The following is a 22,549-nucleotide window of genomic DNA, read 5'->3' as shown; positions in this document are numbered from 1 at the left end:
ACAAATTTCCATTGATCAACTTCTACTATATATATACAACCATGTTTTGCCCCACATGTGTAGCAGGATAATTTTAAAGTTTATGTTGTTGTGTTTGGACCGATTGTATAATGCTTTTAGCAATTTGTAATAATCGGTCCAAACACCACATAAAATTTAAAATGATCCCACTACAAATGTGGAGCAAAACATGTTTGTACATATATAGTAGAAGTTGATTGATGGAAATTTCTGGTGATCAGTTCCAACACGTTCACAGCTTTGTTCTGCTTCCTCAGGGAACTTTGATCTCCATCAACTGTTAAAGTACATTGGGACTGGTCAATTGCTCCAGCTCAAATATGGGCACCACAGTAGAAGGTCACAGTCACTGTAAACAGGGAAATGCCAGCACATGGAGACCACCGCTGAAGCATTGCAGTGACTGTGATAGGACATTACAGAATCAACCCTCCCTCTTGAATGGTCCATTGTCTGGCAGTCTGCCCCTTACCTATCGGTTGGGGCATGGTTGACCATTTACTGTGGTGCCCGTATCTGAGCTGCAGCAAGTGACCATTCCCAATATACTTTTACAGTTGATGGAGATCAAAGTTTCCTGAGGAAGCAGAATTAATCTGCGAAACGCGTTGGAACTGATCACTTGAAATTTCCTACGATCAACTTCTACTATATATTTACAACCATATTTTCCCCTATATGTGTAGTAGGACAGTTTTAAAGTTTGTGTGGTGGTGTTTGGACAGATTGTATAATACTTTTAGCAATTTGTAATAAAGTGAAATTGATAATCTAATTGTTCCGTGTTTTGCCTCGTTGACTAATACACATCCTTAAAAGTCCTACATGAACAAATGGGGGGGGGGGGGGGTTCGTCCCCCTAGACATTCTTTTTTTCCTTGTTTTTGCTTCTTATTTCTGCTTAAAGGTTTTGGTTGAGCGCTGCGCCATCAAGTATAAGGAGTGATAAATTCTTACAGGAAAAAGGCATAGGACATGATCTAGAGGGGGAGAGGAAGGTTTGGGGGTAATACTGAGCAATGCCAGGAGTGAACAGGACAGCTGAGAAGACCGTAGAAACTATTTTAGAAGAGAAGACACAAGTGCGGGCATCTTAAATTACATAGCAGGAAATAACTTACATTTTTTCTGCAACATAAATTCTTGTTCTTTAAAAGGAAAAAAAAGAGACAAAAACTTCCTAGAAAATATTTTAGAGAAGACTTTGTTTCTCTAACAGACAACTCACCGACCAGCTTGGCTTGCGTGCACCCGAACACTGTGATGGGAGCGTCCTTCTCAAAATCCCGATAGCCGCCGCTCCTTTGCGGTAAACTCTGCGGCATGTTCAGGTTGGTTCGCACATAGCGGCCTGTAGAGAGCAAAGAGGGAGAATCATGTACAAAAAGGAGAATTCTCATCGCTGGAATCATGGAAATGTCAATCCAATTCTTTAAACCTTCCCACTTTGTGAATTGTCAAACTATAGGGGTGGTATACTTCCTTTCATGCCCTTGTGGGAGTTTTTATATTGGAAAAACCAAATTACCCTTTCACAAACGCATTTACAGGCATATTAACAGCATGCGTAAATGCAACCCAGATCTTCCTTTGGGGAGACATGTACGTGATGAGCACGCAGGCCGCTTTCCCACACCAAAATTCTTTGTGTTGGATAGAGTCCACCCCAACCCCCACGGAGGGGATTGGAATAAAACTCTTCTCCAAAGGGAAACACGATGGATCATGGACCTGGATGCTACTACGCCTCCAGGTCTCAATGACATGATCAGTTATAAACCATTCCTAGAGGGTTTCTCCTCTGGGGGATGGGAACAATAATAAATATAATAAGGGGCATACATTCCTGGACCATTATGCTGTCATTGTCGAATAGGTGGTGACAGTGGTGTCTAATGATGGTGAGGTGTCTGACAGACGTAGGTTCACATATCATCTGTGATACACACACATAGAATAGGATTAATATAGGGTGACACATTATATGGTCCTCTGGGATCTTGCTTTGTCATTTAACTATAAGATTTTCCATGAGTACTTTATTAATGTGGAATTATTGGATATGACTTCTAAATGACTCTGATACCTATTGTGCATGGTCAATTTGCCATCAAGGTCCCGTGTAGAGATCGGTGGCTATGGTGACAAATATGGTGTAACCATTAAATGTATCATTGTGCTATAATCGTTGTACGGAGTGTCTGTCACTATGGGTATCCATAACGGGATTCTAGAGTAAGAGTAATATCATTAGTATCCGATATATAAGCATCCGTACCCTTAGTCATAACTGTTTATTGAACCTAGGTTATATCATTTTCTTCAATGTACACCATATAAGATATGGGCGGATTTTCTAGACTCTCCTCTTTTTTGTTGTCTTAACCTTATACAAATAATGGGTAATGGATCATTGCTCTTGGGTGCCCTGACCTCATTCACTTTAAGACAATGGACCACATGGAGCCCCGCCTTGGATGCCACAATGGTGACAGACACTCACTAGTACAGCTCAATATTGGTAAATGTTTATTTTATGAAACATACAAATCGCATAATCAACCTGCTGTTAAGAAATGAGAAAATATACTATGTTTAGATGTGCACTTATGGTCCTCTATTGTAACGCTGAGGACTCCTCGGACAAAGTGATGGGACAAGGTGATAGGACAGACAGCCCCATATCCTGCATTCAATTGCATGTACTGCCCTGGAATCCAAAATCCTTGAGGCCTCGATTGCTCAGTACATAACTATCCAATTTCCCCATCAAGGTTCTATGGCACCTTCTTTTTCTACATGTTTTCTTTCTCCTTTTTCTATTACTCTATTTTCAATCATTCTTTCTCAGAGGCGGCAGGATTCCCCCTCTCCTCTTTCTCTCTGGTCGTGCTGGGCCTTGCCTATGGTTCCCCCCGGCGCAGGTAGGGGGCGCCGGTCTGGTCCGGGCGCCCCCACTCATGGTCACTTCCGATTGTCCATCTTCACCACCTATTTCCGGACACGGTGGTTTCTGACCTATTCCTGCGTCGGTGCCTGTGGAGCCCAGGTTCAGCTTCCTCTTCCTGTTGGGGGCGGATTCTGCGCTTTGGAGGCGAGTGACCCTATTGGTCCGAATCGGGACCTGCGCACTGGTATACTCAATGCTGCGCAGGCGCCGGCATCTATGGACGCTTTATCTTGGGCTGGCTCCCACTAACTAGTGCAGGAGTCTTTTGGACCAAGTGGATCACTGTGGCACCCATGAGCATCCTAGGTGTGAGCCAGTTTTTTCCTTCTTCATCTCTTTACCCAGCGAATTAGGTTTATGGGAGACTTGGTATCCCTCTTTTGGTATACTTACCATTTTAATTAACAGGCCATTCCTCTCCCATATGAAGACTCGCTCTGGTAGGTACTATTACTCAATTACTATGCTACTTTACATGAAAATGTGTCTCTCTTTGTTTTTCTTGAGTATAATGGTACTTCTATGAACACTAAAAGGAAATTTACTCTATATAGGCACACTCAGTGTTTTGAACTCTGGTTGACCCCTGAAGAAGGGTTTATACCCGAAACGCGTAGGGTCCTGTCCGGTTCTCACCACCAGTTGTACCTATGAGTCTTCTGTGCTGAGGATGGTCTGTCTTTGCATGCAATTTTAAATTGTTGCATATCCAATCAATGGTTGGTTGGCATGTGCATGTGTTATATATCCATATTTTTTTCTGTGTTTTTGTATAAATAAAATGTATTCTTTTTAAATACTTATGTGTATAGTCTCTTCAGTGTTAAGTGGCATTCAAAGTCCCATACAATTGGGGGTACCTTCTTTGTCATGTCAATCCAATGGTTCATCCAAGCCTGCTACGCCAAAAGCCTGTTTAGTTTTTCACCATACTGCATATGTCCATCTATCTTTAGATATACGTAAATATAAATATATTCCTATAATATAAGCTCCCTGAAGAACTATATGAATTATTTAAGGGATGTTTTTTATTGGTGTAATAGGGTCGTAATTTTTATTTTTTAATTAAATGTCAAGGTTTTAATATACAATGTTGCAATGTGACAGTTTTGAGCAACTCATTCTTCTTCGACCCCATGCACACTTGATGTTTAGGCGGGGGTGGTGGGCACAGCCCCACTGCTGGCAGCCTGTTAAACTCTATGAAACACCTAGAGGCTTTAGGGCAGTATCCACTCACAGTAGAATGTCCAGAACACAGACTGCTAGCACACAAAATGCATATAAATGCAGGTTTGACAGTGCCAGTGTGAATGAGGACTTACTGTGGGATACCCTTGTAGACAGGGACAGTGCAGGCTGTGCAGCCTCCCTGCAAAGGTGGTGCTATCCGGAGACTGCAATACCGAGAGGACGGAGGACAAGGGGGAACCAGGCCCTTTCTAGGCCTCTGTATGTCTCTTCAGGGAAGCAGTTGTCCCCAATTGGATGCTGGTGCCCTAGGTGACCTGGCAGTCATCTTTGAGGTAGGCAGTGCTTAAAAAAGGACTGTCCCCTTCAGATTGGCACATATTCAAGTTGGCAGTTTAGGGACAGATCTCCTGTTGGCTGGGGACAGTCGGAGTAGCATAGGGTCATGTTCCTGTGGGGGAGGGACAGAGCAGGAAATGCCGCTGTGCACCATTAGTAGTCCTGATATGTTGGGCCTGGTTTTTGGTCTGCCTTCCAGCTGCCTTAAATGGGGGATGCTGTCAGGTGTCTCCAGTGCACGGCGTATGCTCTGGCTGGTTGCCTGTAAGTGTTCTGGTCCGATGTGGCCGTTTCTGCAGAGTTCGCTTTTCTCTCTCAACATTACTATGTTAATACACTTTGCTGCATCAACTAGACTCCATGCGAGATCCCTTCTCCTGTGGGCGGTGAGCCCAGGCCACACCTACACCATCCTATTGTTTCACACACTATCCTTCAAGGATATATATATACACACACACACTATACTGTCAAAAGTATTGGTGGGACGCCTGCCTTTACACGCACATGAACTTCAATGGCATCCCAGCCTTAGTCCGTAGGGTTCAATATTGAGTGGGCCCACCCTTTGCAGCTATAAAACAATTTCAACTCTTCTGGGAAGGCTGTCCACAAGGTTTAGGAGTGTGTTTATGGGAATGTTTGACCATTCTTCCAGAAATGCATTTGTGAGGTCAGGCACTGATGTTGACAAGAAGGCCTGACTCATAGTCTCTGCCCGAATTCATCCCAAAGGTGTTCTATGGGTTGAGGTCAGGACTCTGTGCAGGCCAGTCTTGTTTCTCCACCCCAATCTTGCTCATCCATGTCTTTATGGACCTTGCTTTGTGCACGGGTATGCAGTCATGTTGAAACAAGAAGGGCCAACCCCAAACTGTTCCCACAAAGCTGGGAGCATGAAATTCTCCAAAATGTCTTGGTATGCTGACACCTTAAGAGTTCCCTTCACTGGAACTAAGGGGCCAAGCCCAACCCCTAAAAAACAATCCTACACCATAATCCCCCCTCAACCATATGATTGGACCAGTGCACAAAGCAAGGTCCATAAAGACATGGATGAGCGAGTTTGGATTGGAGGAGCTTGACTGGCCTGCCCAGAGTCCTGACCTCAACCCGATGAAACACCTTTGGGATGAATTGGAGTGGAGACTGCGAGCCAGGCCTTCTCTTCCAACATCAGTGCCTGACCTCACAAATGTGGAAGAATGGTCAAACATTCCCATAGACACACTCCTAAACCTTGTGGACAGCCATCCCAGAAGAGTTGAAGCTGTTATAGCTGCAAAGGGTGGGCCAACTCAATATTGAACCCTACGGAGCTAGGACTGGGATACCATTAAAGTTCATATGTGCGTAAAGGCAGGCGTCCAAATACTTTTGACAATTTTATATATATATATATACAGATATTAGGTTGTTTTTTTTGCTTTTGTTTTTTTAATTAGCCTTGCAGGCAGCTCAGCAAGGCCGGCTGTATTGCTCTGCCAGGTTCTTACTGCTCCCTGCGAACCCTACAACAGTCTGTCAAAAAAACACAGTTTACGGCGGCTCTTTAAGCCTGACCCCTTTAAATCTCACATATTTACCCACCTTTTACATCAAAGCACTGCGACAGCCAGTATTTTCCGAACACCACGTCCATCCGCTCGCCATGGCGGCACACGAAAAGACAGCGCTTCTTGGGGCCCACATGTGAGTTAATCCTCAACGGCTGAGGAAGGAACCAAAAAGAAGCCATAATTTAATAAGTCTTCTAGTCATATGCCAACAAAATGGTTGTTACAACGAGAAAAGAGAAATCCCCTTCCGGCGCATTATTTTTGCTTCCTACCTACTTTAATCAAATGAACCCCTTACTGCTGGCCCTTTAAGAGTTTGTAACACAGGAGGCAATACATAAGCTTCCCAATCATGTGATCCCTGTGATTGGCCCAACACAAATGAGCGTGACCCGTGACTGCACTGTCATTGAAAGCTCCCAGTCATAACGCGAAGATCAGTAACTGGAAGGATTAGCCCCCATTGGCCAATCACAGTGATCACATGGTCAGGGAGCCAATGTAGCACCTCTGGTGTTTCCAACTCCTGAAGAATACCTAAAAAGGCAAGGGGCTCATTTGGGCCATAGGGGAAGCACTCTGTGACCAGGAGCTGTCAGCAATTGTGCATTTACAGTGCTGGATGCACCTAAATTGACATCCTACAAGCACAACACAGCGATGTGTATATGTGGCAGCAGGGAATAAGGCCCACCTCTAGAAAACTCCACATATATGTGTGCAGCCGGCAACAAGAAGTTAGGAAACAGTCGTTTGTACTCCCCCATTAAAGCCAATTGAATAGGGTGACAACACAGGAGCACATTTGGGATACAGGGACAGAGTGTTGTCATTCCACAAAAGGAAGTGCCTGAACAAGAACCAAGGAGCCTTCCTTGCTGAGCAAATGTGATTTCCCTTAAAGTGGTAGCAAAATATTTTTATTTTTTTTTATTTTTACCTACAGGTAAGCTTATAATAAGACTTACCGTAAGTTAAATGAATATCCCCGAAACATGAACAGTTTAGGAGATATTCTAGTGAGCAGCAGAATTAGTGCTCTGAAGGAACGGCGTACCCGTGACATTCCTTCAGAGCTCTGTGCTGCGGCCGTGACTCCCATGTAGTTATTGTGGCTCGGCCATTCAAGCGGCTGCAGTCCGCGAACCTGGAAGGAAGACCGGAAGAAAATGGAAGCCTCTGCAGTGGTGATGGCACAATGCTGGAAGGCTTTGTTTCAAGGCAAGTCTTTCATATTGTTCTAGTATGCAATGCACAGGGTGAACCAACTCAATATTGAACCCTACGGACTAAGACTGGGATACCTGATTGCCTTTACCTTAAAGGGGAATTTTTTTTTTTTAGTTTACTACCATTTTAATGTAAAAAAAAAATAAATAAAATCAAACATTCAGCTCATGTAATGGTCAGAAATGTTTGTTTTTAGTCCTCCAGATTGTATATATAGTTATATATAGTTCCATGATCTTTAAAAAACAAGTCAGACAGGTGGAATCACCTAATCTTACAGTTTTTTCACATTCTACATATGTGCATTGTTTTTTTTGTGTTTTTTTTTTTTGTTTTTTTGTTTCTGTTTTTTTTTTTTTTGGATGGAGAAAGTTAAAGCCTATTGTCTGTTTGTCATTGTCATCTGCATCCCTTTTGGGAAGATTTTCTTTTGCTTGCTATGTGGTCACCAGAACAACAAATACGTTGAAACTCCGAAATATTGACATAGAAATCAAAACCCAGGTCTACCCAACACTCACTAATAAAAAAAATGTTTTGGCTGGAGTTGGCCTTTAATATCTGGCATGCTGCAAAACCAAAAGAGTCCACTAGGTGGCAGCAAGCGGCCAATAATCAGAGCAGGGCCAGCAAATACCGCAGAGTAACAACAATCCGCTCTAGAATTTCATGTTACATTTATAAAAATTCCAACTGCTGCAAGGTGACATAAGCAGAGAGAAGACACAAGTCCCTGAATAGGACCAGGACATAGGGACCGGTGCCACTGGATAAGTCACAGAAAAAGCTGATACTTTCCATTTTTGCATGATGATAAATGAGAAGCAGAACTGGGTGGGAGAAGTGCTGGGGGGGTCACTTCCAGTTCACAACTAATTCTGAACCTGGGAACTCTCCATCCGCTGGTTTCACATATATTTAATGATGGTGCAGAGTTCTACAAATGGCTTGTTAAATAGCCAATAAGCCCCTTAAAGTTCATGTGTCAGATCAGATATATGGAGGCCGCCATTGCCAGCACGCCTTGAAGGTTGTACCCGTCATCCTTTGACACAGGATAAATATGACAACAGATCTGATGCCCAGCTGGCTGAATAAAGGATGAGGATGATGATGCAGCACCATTAAAAAAAAAAAAAGTAAGCCATGGCCTTTTAAGAATGAGATGCAAGTTGCAACTTAAAGTGAGGGGGGGGGGGGGGTCCACTTTCACCTTACCTTTAGATTTAACCATTTAACCAATTCCCCTTTAGACTTTGTAATCATTTTGATTTAAACTACAATCCTTAAAGTGTTACTAAACCCAGGAGCCTGCATTCACTATATCTGGTCTCCGCAGGAGCCTGCATTCACTATATCTGGTCTCCCCAGGAGCCTGCATTCACTATATCTGGTCTCCCCAGGACTCTGCATTCACTATATCTGGTCTCCCCAGGACTCTGCATTCTCTATATCTGGTCTCCCCAGGACTCTGCATTGACTATATCTGGTCTCCCCAGGACTCTGCATTCTCTATATCTGGTCTCACCAGGAGCCTGCATTCACTATATCTGGTCTCCCCAGGAGCCTGCATTCACTATATCTGGTCTCGCCAGGAGCCTGCATTCACTATATCTGGTCTCCCCAGGAGCCTGCATTCACTATATCTGGACTCCCCAGGAGCCTGCATTCACTATATCTGGTCTCCCCAGGAGCCTGCATTCACTATATCTGGTCTCCCCAGGAGCCTGCATTCACTATATCTGGTCTCCCCAGGAGCCTGCATTCACTATATCTGGTCTCACCAGGAGCCTGCATTCACTATATCTGGTCTCGCCAGGAGCCTGCATTCACTATATCTGGTCTCCCCAGGACTCTGCATTCTCTATATCTGGTCTCCCCAGGAGCATGCATTCACTATATCTGGTCTCCCCAGGAGCCTGCATTCACTATATCTGGTCTCCCCAGGAGCCTGCATTCACTATATCTGGTCTCCCCAGGACTCTGCATTCACTATATCTGGTCTCCCACACTACACAGAACATGGAAATGCAATTCTTTTAGTAAATATAAACTGCTAAATACCTTTTCTCACAAGCAGTATATAACAGTCTTGTGAATTCTATCAGTGTCTGGGTAAAGCTTGTAGGAGGAGTTTGCATTCTGCACTGACTGTCCTTTCAGGATACAGGACCCCTGATCTGATCTGGACAGTGCTGATTGGCCATGTGCTGATCACATGCACCCTCCCTCAAAAACAAAAATAGCAATACACATGGACTGAGCATGTGCAGCCTGTCCCCTAGCTCTGTATTATCAGGAAATATATTGGGGACAGTGGAAAGAGGAGAGGATCAGAGAAGACAGGATCAAACAGCCTTTTTACACAATGAGGAGGACTAACCCCTTTAGGTTCCACAGTGAGTATAACAAGCATGCTTTACTGCATTTACAGTACAGATTTTACTGGTGTGGGTTTAGTAACACTTTAAGATACAGGCCTTCAGGCTATTACAGTGATCAGACCCTGCCCCCAATGGCCATGTTTAATCTACATATTGGTGGGCAGACATTCTTCTAAGCTCATATAAAAGTTAAGCAGCAAAAACATCACTGAGCTGAGTTATCTCTCACACACCAGCAACAAATCAGATTTTCTGATCAGGAGTAAGTTTACACTTCCAGAAGAGCCCATGTTGGGCAGATGGATGGCAATACTCGAAAAGAGAAAGGGACAGAGGGCGCACCAGCCTAGCGCATTATCTTTAAAACAATTTATTGTAATAGACATGTATACACATTATACTCACAAAACGATTATGAAACACGGGCAATAAGCAATGAGGGACCACCAGGGGTCTCCACTGGGCATCCTCAGCTGCCCAGAGCTCTGATGAAGGGAGAACACCCCCCGAAACACGTAAGCGTTTTTTTGGAGGTCTACATCCTTCCACGGCCTGCGGCAGATGAGGATGCCCAGTGGAGACCTCTGGTGGTCCCTCATTGCTTATTGCCCGTGTTTTATAATCGTTTTGTGAGTATAATGTGTATACATGTCTATTACAATAAATTGTTTTAAAGATAATGCGCTAGGCTGGTGCGCCCTCTGTCCATTTCTCTTTTCCAGTATCTTCTTTGGGTTACCACGACCCGTTGAGAGTGGCAGCACAGCCTGAATTTACTACAATTTGACCTGAATGGCATTTTCCGGATACCAGCCGCAAGGCCACCCCTTAAGCGCAGGAGTCATTTTCTCTTTGTACATGGATGGCAATACTCACCTGCATAGGCTGACAGATAATGGTGAGCGAGGCCGTGTCCACCAGGCCCTGGTCATCCGGCACTCTTCTATCCAGGAGCCCATCGCTGAGGGAATAAGAGGCGGCATCTGATGTGTTAAGGAGGGAGTACGACCTGCAAGAGATGGCACTGTTATAGCAAGGCACACGCATATATATACTATATCTATATACACACACACACACACACTGGGCCATCTTGCACAAGTTGCACTGCTGGCACCAATCATGCCCTGTACACACCAGCTGAAATTTCAGATTAGGCAGGTGGTGGCAGTGCCCGTAATGGTTGGTGAATTAGCAAGCTCATCACTGGAGATGAGCAAAGGAGTGAATGAATGGCACAAAGGGGGTTAGAAAGCAATTTCATAGTATTGGGGTCCCCCTATTCCTCTGGACACACTAAAAAGCAATATGGCTGTGCTGTTTCTCTTGCAGAATTCAAAAGCCGTCTCAGTGCCCGAGTCCCCCTCCGTTGGCATAGGACCGGTCATATCGGCTTGGAATATAGTTCATCACATGCCAATTAGGCTGTCCTAAGTTTTTCATTTGTGGGAGGAGACCAGACAACATAGAGGTAAGGAACTCTCACAAGATACAAACTCCATGCAGATAATGGGGAGACTGAACCCCGCCACCATCCTGTGCCACAGGATGAGGAACAAACAGAAATCACTGCAGGTTCAGAAAATTGGTTCATTTAATTCATCCATTAGCAGCACAGAAGAGCGGCCCCATCACTCGCTGTTGAACATACAATCTAGTGTTGCCTTCCCTGGGTCCTCCCCCTCCCTCATTAACATGCCGATTACATTTTTAAATAAGACCCTTCCTTTTTCACTACATATCTTATGAAAAAGACCTTTCCTTTTTTATTACATATCTTATTTTAGATCCGATGTCATCACTGGGTCTTTGTGCATCTCTATGCAATGCAGGCAGATCATGGCTGGTGGGAGGGCCGGTGGGGTGCTGTACATAACTTCCTGGACACATCACAGCACCCTGTCTCAGGACTCCTCTGCAGAGCCCTCAGCCCTGATGGAAGCAGTGGAAGGAGTTATGTATACATTACAATGCCTTAGTAAGTGGGTGTTAGACTAGAAGAGAAGGCATTCCTTTGATGACTGCATTTGCATGGTAATGCCCACAAGTGATGCTGAGCCTCTACGATTGAAAGAACTGGAATCCAATTAATGGAAGAGGCGGGGCAAGGGACAGTCAGGCTGGGGAGGAAAGGGCTGGATGATGATATAATAATCTTTATAGGACATTGAGGTTGATTTACTAAAACAGGAGAGTGAAAACTCTGGTGCAGCTCTGCATAGAAACCAATCAGCTTCCAGGTTTTATTGTCAAAGATTACTTGAACAAGCTGACATTAGAAGCCGATTGGCTACCATGCACAGCCGCACCAGATTTTGCACTTCCCAGTTTTAGTAAATCTCCCCCTGTGTATCTACATTATGTAATAAGCCATCCTAAAACCCGCCTTTTTCATGCCGTATTCTATTATTTCTACAGGGGAAGTTTTGAGCCCCCGAAACGTGTTGGATTTCTCTTGAAGACTTCCTGGACTTCCAATCTTTGGCCTTCTCCGAGGACCCGTAGGGATATTTTGGCTGCCTCTAAAATTTGGATCTACATTCCTATCCTACCCTGTGATGGGTCCAACACTCTGCCCACACATCCATTATCCAAGTCTCACCAGGTTGAGGGGCGCCCCATGTGGACACTCACCCATGAAACACCCAGCTGCCGCACTCATCCGCTTTGGTGACGTAGTTTTCCGGTAGGAGGCCGGAGCATCCAGTAGCCAGCGATGACCCGTACAGCCAACCTTCACTGGTGTTGGTCTGCTCCACCGGTGACATGAAAATGAAATCCCCGGGTACCAGTTCCAGCTCGTCATCGTTTTGCGGTATATAGGGGTACAAGACCTGCAGGGTCTGAGGGGGACACAGACATAAGACAAAGATTACCATACTTATTGGGTGTTAGGTGATGGTGCTGGAGGGCGCACCCCTGGCCTCCGTAGTCACATGACTCTGGAATAACTTCTCAATGTTTACCAGTAATTCTCTTGTAGGCATAGAGGTCCAGGTGGCCACACACGACAAACTGATTGTACAATCTCTCCTTCAGATCCAGGACAACTACGGTATGTGCTGCAAGGGCCCGAGTGACTGGATGCAAACTGAATGTATTGAGGTTTAAGTTTGTTCCCTATTACATTTTGATGAATTTAAAGAAAAATTTAAGCAAAAAATAAGGTAGAAATTGAGGGCAGCAACACATCTCAAAAAAGTTGGGACAAGGCAACAAAAAGCTGTAAAGTAAGCCGAATTAACAAGGAAGAATAGTTTGCAACTAATTAGGTTTATTGGCAAGGTCAGTAACATGATTGGGTATAAAAAGAGCATCTTGGAGAGTCAGTGTCTCAAAAGTAAAGATGGGCAGAGGTTCACCAATCTGTGAAAAGCTGCATCTAAAAATGTTTGAACAATTTTAGAATAATGTTCCGCAATGTAAAATTGCAAAGACTTCAAATTTATCATCATCTACAGTACATAATATCAAAAGATTCTAAGAATGTGGAGAAATCTCTGTGCACAAAGGAAAACCAGCGAAACCCAATATTGGATGCCCTGGAGGCCCTCTGTTGGCACTGCATTAAAAACAGTCATGGTTCTGTGATGAACATCAATGCATAGGCTCAGGAATACTTCCAAAAACCACTGTCGGTGAACACAGTTAGCTGTGCCATCTAAAAATACAAGGTAAAGCTCTATCATGCAGAGAAGAAGCCATATCGGAACATGATCCAGAAACACTGCCTTCTTTTCTGACCACAGAACAGTTCCCCACTTTGTAACAGCTCATTTAAAATGGTCTGTTACAAAGTGGAGAACTGTTCTGTGATCAGATGAATTATTTTTGAAAACCATGGGCCGCCTCTTTCGGACTAAAGAGGGCCTGTATCTCTGATGGTATTGGGGGTGCATTAGTGCATATGGAATGGGCAGCTTTCACATCTGAAAAGGCACCTTCAATGCTGAAAGATATACAGTATGCAGGTTTTAGAGCAGCATCTTCTCCCATCTAGAGGACATCTTTTTTAGGGGAAGGCCTTGCATATTTCAGAAGGACAATGCTAAATCTCTTACTGCATCTATGAAAACAGCATGGCTTCGTAGTGGAAGAATCCGAGGGCTTAACTGGCCTGCCTGCAGTCCAGACCTTTCACCAAATCAAAATATTTAGCGCATATTGAAATGAAAAATATGTCACAGAAGATTCCGGACTATTGAGCAGTTAGAATCCTATATCAGACAAGAATGGGGCAACATTCCTCTCCCAAAACTCCAGCAACTGGTCTTCTTAGCTACCAAATGTTTATAAAGTGGTGTTAAAAGCAACTTTTTTGAGACTTGTTGCTGCCATTGATTTCAAAATTAGCTGATTTATTTCTTCAAATGGTACATTTTCTCAGTTTATACATTTGAGATGTTTTCTATTGTCTATTGTGAATAAAATATGGGCCTATGAGATTTGCAAATGTTTGAATTCTGTTTTTATGTAGATTTTACACAGCCTCCCAAACTTTTTTGGAATTGGGATTGTAGATGAAATTTGATAAAACTGAGTCAGGGTGGAAAACTATCAGCCATTCTGCATTGATGGCAGCATGGGGATACTTTGTTGATGAATCTGATTGTATTTCAGTGGATAAGATTATGAGGCTGTATGGTGGAACAGAGATATGATTGATCATTTATACATGTAAGCTACAATTGTATTTTAACTATCCACTGAAATTCACTTCCCTGTCGATCGAATGGGTTGTTGACAATAGATCAACTATTCATATCGGAAGAGATCAATCGGAAACCTAATCGCTCCTATATGGAAGTGTGTATGGCAACCATAACGGAAATTGTACAATCAGGTTGTAACGTGTAAACGGCACACAAAACTTATCATTAGGGCAGAGCCATTACCTCATGATTGACGTATCGGATGTCCCGGGAAAATATGGAAGCCACCCAATCACAGCCCAGGTTTATGTCGATGTTATTGGCCAGCTTTTCCAGCGTTGGCAGGTGATTGGCCTGGAAGTGATATGCCAGTGTCACATGTAGCTGCTTCTTGTGCGGCTCCACCCGCACGTCTGAAATAAAGGACACACAAGAGTCACACCAGACACGTCTTCCTATTCATTTACCACAGTCTTTTTTTTTTTGTAATAGCTGGATAGAAATATAAAATACTCGGACCAGATTTACATTGGGTTGCGGTAATGCGCGGTAAAACGTGCGTACAGTACACCGACGTAGAGGAAACTGATTGCTGTGCTCTTCATTCTGCTGCTGCAATGCATTGGAGCCCATTCAAAATATGTGTGAATAAGCCATCAGTGTGATCTCTCCGGCAGAGGTATACTCTATATATACTTTACTCATCCGCAGAGTCTAGTGCCCAGGGCAAAGATGTCAAATGGTGCCCCCCCCCCCCACCCCCCTAAATGTATGAGCATTGTGTGTCAGAAAAAATCCCTGCCGCTCCCCCCAAAAAATTGGGAACTAATCTGCTCTCCTATCCCCAAGCATATCTTCCCCTATCCAGCCAAAATTCACCTTAAAAAAAAAAAACCCTCTTCCAGTACAACTCGCCCCTGCCCCCCACTGTGCTGAAACTCCAACCCAGGACAAATCTTTGCCTCTACCATCTGCCCTCCTAACACACATCCTCTCCCCTCTCCAAATATCCCCTCCTAGCACAAATACTCCCCCCCAAAATGTCCCCTCCTAGCACACCCCCCCCCCCAAGTTATCCCTACAAGCACAAATCCCCCTTCATAACTCAAAGTACCCCTCTGAGTACAAATCCCCCTCCCAAAACCCCTCTTCTACTACAAAGCCCCCTCCTAGAACAATCCCCCTCCCAAATCCCACCTACTAGTACAAATCCCCACCCCCTAGTACAGTCCCCCTCTGAAATCTCCCCTCCTAGTACAAATCCCCCTCCCAACCCCCCCCCCCCCAGTACAAATCCCCCTCCTAGTACCAGGCCCCCTCCTGGTGCAAAGCCCCCTTCCAAATCCCCCCTCCTAGTACAAAGCCCCCTCCCAAATCCCCCCTCCAAGTACAAAGCCCCCTCCTAAATCCCCCCTCCTAGTACAAAGCCCCCTCATAGTACAAAGCCCCCTCCCAAATCCCCCTCCTAGTACAAAGCCCCCTCCTAAATCCCCCCTCTCCCAAATTTTGCCTTCTAAAATAAATCATACTCCCCTACCACTCCCAAATTTTCCTCTTCCCAGTACAAATCCGCCCCCCATTCCCCCTTCAACCCCCTCCTAGCACTAAGCCTCTTCTCTCTTCCCCCTCCTAGCACAAATACTCTCAAATTCTGCACAAATGTGTGTTACTCTGAAGCTGCTGTCACTAGTCCTGCCAACTTGTAAGTAAATACTCTTCATGCAGCTCCCCCCCATCTCACATGATACCATCACGCCGCCCCTCCTGCCCACCCCTTGTCACGAATCTGCTCATCGGTATCTTCTTTTATCCCAACACTACAGAGCAGCTGCCCTACAATGAGACTAACTACATCCTGTTCACTCTGAGGTTAACAAAAAAAATGTGCTTATATATATATATATATATATATATATATATATATATTGTTTTAATCAAATATGCATCATGCTGACACTCACTGCTATATACCAAAATATAATTGCCATTTAAATCTGTTGGGGGGGGGGGGCAGTAAAACACCACAGTGGCCCTTAGGGGCCCATTCACAGCAGGGCAGTCCATTGTGGTGCCGTTTGTGTGTTAAAGGCATACTCCACCTTTCTGACCATGTTTCATGATGTATACCTGTAGTTAGGGTGTAACATGAAATCTGGTCCCATTCCCCAACCCACCTCTTTGACAATGAATGGCAGCGCAGCACACCAATGCATCCCATGTGCATTGCTGCATATTACTGCAGTATAGTGGAGTGAACCGGTCCTTGTGAGTGCCACCCTGCCAGGTGTTTATTACGTGATGTAACAATACTCCCCCTGGTGATGCCTTCATCTGATTTTCTCTCCAGAAAAATGGAGACATCTTTGTTCAGGCATCACCTAAGGTCCCATCTACTTCCTGAACTGAGATGCCGGCTCGGAGATGATACAATCAAGTAAATCCTGCTGCATGTGCAGTTCTTGTGTTTACAAAATGTCTGACACAGAGCAGCCCCTGCTGCGACTCCTTGCCTAGTGACTTGTTACAATGCACAGTCTGATCACTGGGGGGAGGGGAGACTGAGGAAATGCTTCCTCCTGGCTGCAGCAGATTGATGACATCATCTTAGCCTAGACACAGTCACTGGACTGGAGCTCATAGATGCATTAGTAATAATAGAAGGTGGAGATTTTCCTCTATGCTGTGTATTGTGGGATTGCATTCATGAAGTACTGTATTGGCGTTAGCACATAAAAGCGGATTTAACGTTATTCTCAGCACACTCCTCACCTGTTTTGATCAAGGCCTCTTCAGCAAAATCTGCCGCAAATTTCTTCAGAATCTCGGCGCACTCGTCGCTCACGAAGAGCCCGATGAAATTGGAAGACGTGTAGAGCTGCAGGGGGAGGGGGTTGGGGAATTTGGTTTTCCACTGGGTGACCGTGGTCTGTAATGCTTCGCATAAGGCGTCAACGTTTTTATCTTCACACTGTAGGGGGGGGAATAGTGAGGGGGAGAGGTCAGAGACTGACTTCATCATACACTTCCCTCTGCTGGACAGATATGATTGGATGCAGAGAGCGGAGACAACAATCACAAGAGACCATCAGAAACATCCCTATAAAAGTCATCCCGGTGCTTTTGACAGGTACCCTTCCCCACTTCTGGGAGACAGCTCCATCCCTCAGAAGTTTGCCCCCCCACTTCCTCCTTCCCTCACTGCCAAGCCAATTAGAATGCACAGTGCACTTCGGGCATGCGCAGTAGGAAACCGGCTGCGAAGCCAAAAGGCTTCACTTCCTGTTTCCCTAATGCTCGCCATACACTATACGAAAAATCTATGAAATTTGGTCATTTGGACAATTCTTTGTTTTTTTCAGGCCAGTTAATGGGCACAAATTGGTAATGGGTTGTGACATTTTTGAGGCAAAAAACAAAGGACAAAATTTAAGATTTTCTGCTGAATGAATGATAAATTGAAAGATTAATGTGTTTCTTGTCCAAACTGCTAGCACTAGGCATATGTGACAAAAAAACGAACAAAAAAGGATTCATTTAAGTCTATTGAATTGATTTATCGGTCATGATGGCACGGTCGTTTGCTCTCACGGCAGTGGCGGCCGGTGTATTGAGGGCGCAGGGGCGCCGCCCCCCATCCATGCGTCCGGCCCCCTAATCTGCATGCAGGGGCGCCGGACGCATGGAGCTTAATGTTTTTTTTTTTTAAATCACCTGATTAGAGCCAGAGGCTCTAATAGGGTGATGCAAAGGGTGGTCCCGGGGCGCAGAACAGTGCGTCCCAAGCCCACCCATTGTGTGACAATAGCGAATGAAAATTTGCTATTGTCACACCGATCCTCCTCCTGGCCAATCAGGAAGCCGGTCTAATACCGGCTTCCTGATTGGCCGCAGGGCAAACCCCATGCCATTGGCCGAGGAGGAGGCGGGAGCGGGAGGACTCGAGGAGAGTGGAGACGCGCCGCCGGGGGACACGCTGGTCACTGCATCGAAAGGGGGCATGTACGCTGGTCACTGCATTGAAAGGGGGCATGTACGCTGGTCACTGCATTGAAAGGGGGCATGTACGCTGGTCTCTGCATTGAAAGGGGGCATGTACGCTGGTCACTGCATTGAAAGGGGGCATGTACACTGGTCACTGCATTGAAAGGGGGCATGTACACTGGTCACTGCATTGAAAGGGGGCATGCTGGTCTCTCTGCATTGAAAGGGGGCACACTGGTCTCTCTGCATTGAAAGGGGGCATGCTGGTCTCTCTGCATTGAAAGGGGGCACGCTGGTCTCTCTGCATTGAAAGGGGGCATGCTGGTCTCTCTGCATTGAAGGGGGCACGCTGGTCACTCTGCATTGAAAGGGGGCATGCTGGTCACTCTGCATTGAAAGGGGGCATGCTGGTCACTCTGCATGGAAAGGGGGCATGCTATACCTTATTTATTGAAGGCCCCTTTCACACTTTTGCGACCTCAAAGTCACGCAAATATTTACAGTGTATTTTGCTGCAAAGCAATGCCTATTACATTTTTCTGTTTGCGCCCCCCCCCCCCCCCCCAAAAAAAAAAATTTTGAGCACCAGCCGCCACTGCCTCATGGTCGAGTGTTCATTTTTCGAAAATGAGTTTGAACTATTTTTCATACAGTGTATGGCCAGCATTAGAACCAATAGCGGCGGCAGCACCTGGCAGCTGATCCGAAAAATTGGCTGGGGTGCGGACATCACAGGCTCCCTGGACAGGGGTGTCTATATATTAAAAGTCGGCAGCTACAGTATTTGTAGCTGCTGACTTTTCATTTTTCTTTTCCCCAGCTGGAACACCGCTTTAATGAATCATTTTTTTTGTACAATTCTTCTTTAAGGGGGCGTGGCAGGGGGTCCAATACCCACATACTTTTGCTAATGGGCATCCCTCATTCCCATCTCAAAATCTTGGGCGGTATGGGCTAATGGTCTCTGTGCTTCTCTATGTAACGCCTGCAGATCATGACTGGTGGGAGGGGCCAGGAGGGTGCTGTACAAAGCTTCCTGAAAACCTTCCTTGTTCCTTCTACTCAAATGAAAAGGAGAGAGAAAAGGAGAGGTCATGGAGTTTATGGAAGATGTTACAAGGAGGCAGAAAACACAGTAAGAAACAATTCTTAGATTGCAGGGCCATTAGGAAGTGGATGTGCCTGCCTTATATTAGGAGAATAAGGATATCAGTGTCACTTTAAGGGAGGTTGAATTTACTAGCGGAAATAGGGAAGAGAGAAGGGGAAGTACAGAGAAGATAACTGCTGCCACTGCGGAAACCATTAAAGGCTACTAAAGAGAGCCTGTCATGTCACTGACCCTGATATACACATCACATGAAGCCACCTCCTTGCTGCAGGAACCGTCCATTTCATTATTAGTCAGCACAAACCTCACACTGAACACGGCGCCCCCCTCCCCCCTACAACCATAAAAGATACACTCCCCCTCCTCTCCTACAAACCCATCTCTACCTTTCCTCCCAAGGTATTGAAGCCAATGTTTATTCTGCTTATATTTTGCTTCTCTGGTTCCTCAACACAATATATCATTTTTTCTTTATACACCTTATTTTAAGCCAATGACATCATCCCTGAGTCTCTGTGCTTCTCTATGCAATGCAGGCAGATCAAGGCTTGGTGGGAGGAGCCAGCAGGTTGCTGTACACAACTTCCTGAAAACATCCCAGCACACTGCCTCAGTACTCCTCTCAGTCCTGATGCAAGTAGCTGGCTGGTTCTTGGGAGGAGTTATGCAAATACTAAAATGCCTTAATGGCCACATATGGAGGAATGAGTGTTCCCATTCAGCCTGCATTAGCATGCAGACTAGTGATCGACCGATATCGTTTATTTGTTGCCTATACTGATATTTTGGCCAATGCATATCGGTATCGGCCGATATGCGCCGATATTTTCGTATGTTTAAAACATTTTTTTTTTTTTTTCTTGACAGGTACTCTTGTGGAGGGATCTCGGGATCTTAAAGACCCCAAACCCCTCCTCTGCACTTAAAAGCATTAAAAACCCCAAGTTTGGCTGTTTTGAATGCTGTAATTTTTTTGAATCTGGTGCCGAGTAGGGATGATCAAAACTTTTCAAAAGTTCGGTTCGACCAGAACACCCGAACTTCCTGAAAGTTCGGCCCAGATTTCAGAACCCCATTGAAATCAATGGGACCCGAACTTCGGTAATCAAAAACACAATTTTGAAGCCCTAAAACCCAATAAATGCCCCTAAAAAGTGCCTAGGGTTCTGGGTCATGCCCCAGGGACTATTAATCACCCAAAAAAAAGTTCTTAAAAATTGTCATTTTTGATAGAGAGCCAATTATTGAAAAAAATATTGAAATAAAAAAAAAAAGAGATTTCTTTGGATTTAGTGTCTGGGGGGTCTAAAAGGTGTACCTGTGAAGTTTCAGCTCTGTAGCATGTCCAGGACCAGAAAAAAAAAAGTTTGTTTGTATTAGAATTGCAATAGAACAGGATAGTGGCTCCGCTATTTTCACATCTTGCCGGTTTTATAGCAAGCGTTTTTTTGGGCATTTTTTGGGGGTCTTTGGAGGCAGGCATAAGATCAGAACTTCTGTGTAGGGGTATATATACACACACACATGTATGTATATATACACATACACATATATAGGTGTGAAAGTAGCAGAACACTATGCTTGCGCTAATGAAATAATTAACACCCATATGGCTTCTCTGCTATAACACCTATATGTGTATAAATACATATAAGTGTGTGTGTATATATACCCCTATACAGAAGTTCAGATGTTTTGCCTGCCTCCAAAGACCCCCAAAAAATGCCCAAAAAAATGCCTGCGCCAAAAAAAAACAAAAAAACGACCAGGTGTGTTGTTGCAGGCATTTTTTTTGGGCCTTTTTTGGGGGTCTTTGGAGGCAGGCATAACATCTGAACTTCTGTATAGGGGTATATATACACACACACTTATATGTATTTATACACATACACACATATATAGGTGTTATAGCAGAGAAGCCATATGGGCACATATATATGTGTATGTGTATATATAAATACATATAAGTATGTGTGTATATATACCCCTACACAGAAGTTCAGATGTCATGCCTGCCTCCAAAGACCCCCAAAAAATGCCCCAAAAAGCAGGATGACAGGGGTGAAGCCACTATCCGGTTCTATAAGTGTTCTAAGAGAAACAATCTTTTCTCTATAGCGGTCACCCTGACATGGAAGGGTTTTGTCACCGTGCCATAGTAGTCAGAGTCAGTTAACCCTACACTACACTACGGTCCCCTTACACTTAACACTTTCCCTACAGAAACTAGATTGTTAAATCTAACTATAGTCGAAAATAGTACCCTAACTACACTAGATATCCCTTTCCTCACACTAATAATTGCTAAATAACACTTTGAGAGCAGAAGTAACAGAACTGCTTCCACTCTCTTCCACATCCCTGTATTAAAATGGTAGAGATTTGGCGGGGCTATCTTATATACTGGGGGGCGTATTTACTAATGATTGGCCTCTGGACCCCCTAGTCACTCCAATCACATTCCTAGCATTCTCCTGCCCCCTCAATTTGCTTTTACTGATGGTTCTGGTCCAACCACGGGCTTTTAAAGCCCAGTTCCTGTCCCATTGCATTTTGGTCGGTTCTGGTTGCCGAATTCCGAACTTTTTAAGCAAAAAGTTCGGAATTCGGCCGAACTTCGAACAGTCAATGTTCGGGTCGAACTGATGGTCGACCCGAACTGTTCGATCATCCCTAGTGCCGAGTACCTGGAAGTGATGTCATGATTTTTACATGGAGACCCGATCAGAACCGAATGCGGCTATGATCGGGTCTTTGGCGGCCGTGCAGGATGGTTGCCTGGGTCTCTCAGTGATGGGAGACCCGGGCGAGCCATGACAGGCGGCGGGAAGGGGGGGGGACATCCCCTCCCGCTCCTTGTAATGAAAGCCGAGTGGCTTCTCAGCAACATCGGTTGTCATTACAAGACAGCCGACTGTTGGCTATGAATGCCGGTACTGGGGCGAGGCCTCTAGCTGCAGGCATCACTCCGGTACAGCACTTTCCCGAAATATCGGCAATATCGGTAACCTCAGGGGCCGATTCCGATAGATCGGGGAAAGTGCAGATCGGCCCTCAATATATAGCAGCTTTGCTGATAATCGGTCGATCCCTAATGCAGACCACCCTTGGTTTCGCTCACGAGTAAT

General features: G+C 44.9%; 1 protein-coding gene across 1 annotated transcript in view; it reads right to left on the bottom strand.

Annotated features, from left to right (window-relative positions):
- UBASH3B (ubiquitin associated and SH3 domain containing B) overlaps window positions 1-22,549 on the bottom strand; it is a 169,364-nt gene that overhangs the window by 13,065 nt on the left and 133,750 nt on the right. Inside the window, exons 4-9 of the mRNA XM_082274417.1 lie at window positions 17,099-17,297; window positions 14,573-14,742; window positions 12,312-12,520; window positions 10,554-10,686; window positions 6,095-6,215; window positions 1,250-1,372 (exon numbers count right to left, since the gene is read on the bottom strand). Coding sequence (XP_082130543.1) covers window positions 1,250-1,372; window positions 6,095-6,215; window positions 10,554-10,686; window positions 12,312-12,520; window positions 14,573-14,742; window positions 17,099-17,297 — 955 coding nt within the window. The remainder of the gene's footprint in view (window positions 1-1,249; window positions 1,373-6,094; window positions 6,216-10,553; window positions 10,687-12,311; window positions 12,521-14,572; window positions 14,743-17,098; window positions 17,298-22,549) is intronic.

Source organism: Pelophylax lessonae (assembly GCF_965119305.1).
Source record: "Pelophylax lessonae genome assembly, chromosome: 12".
In the NCBI taxonomy this organism is placed as follows: Eukaryota; Metazoa; Chordata; class Amphibia; order Anura; family Ranidae; genus Pelophylax; species Pelophylax lessonae.
The sequence above is the reverse complement of the archived record's forward strand: the minus strand, read 5'-3'. Positions and strand labels throughout refer to the sequence as shown.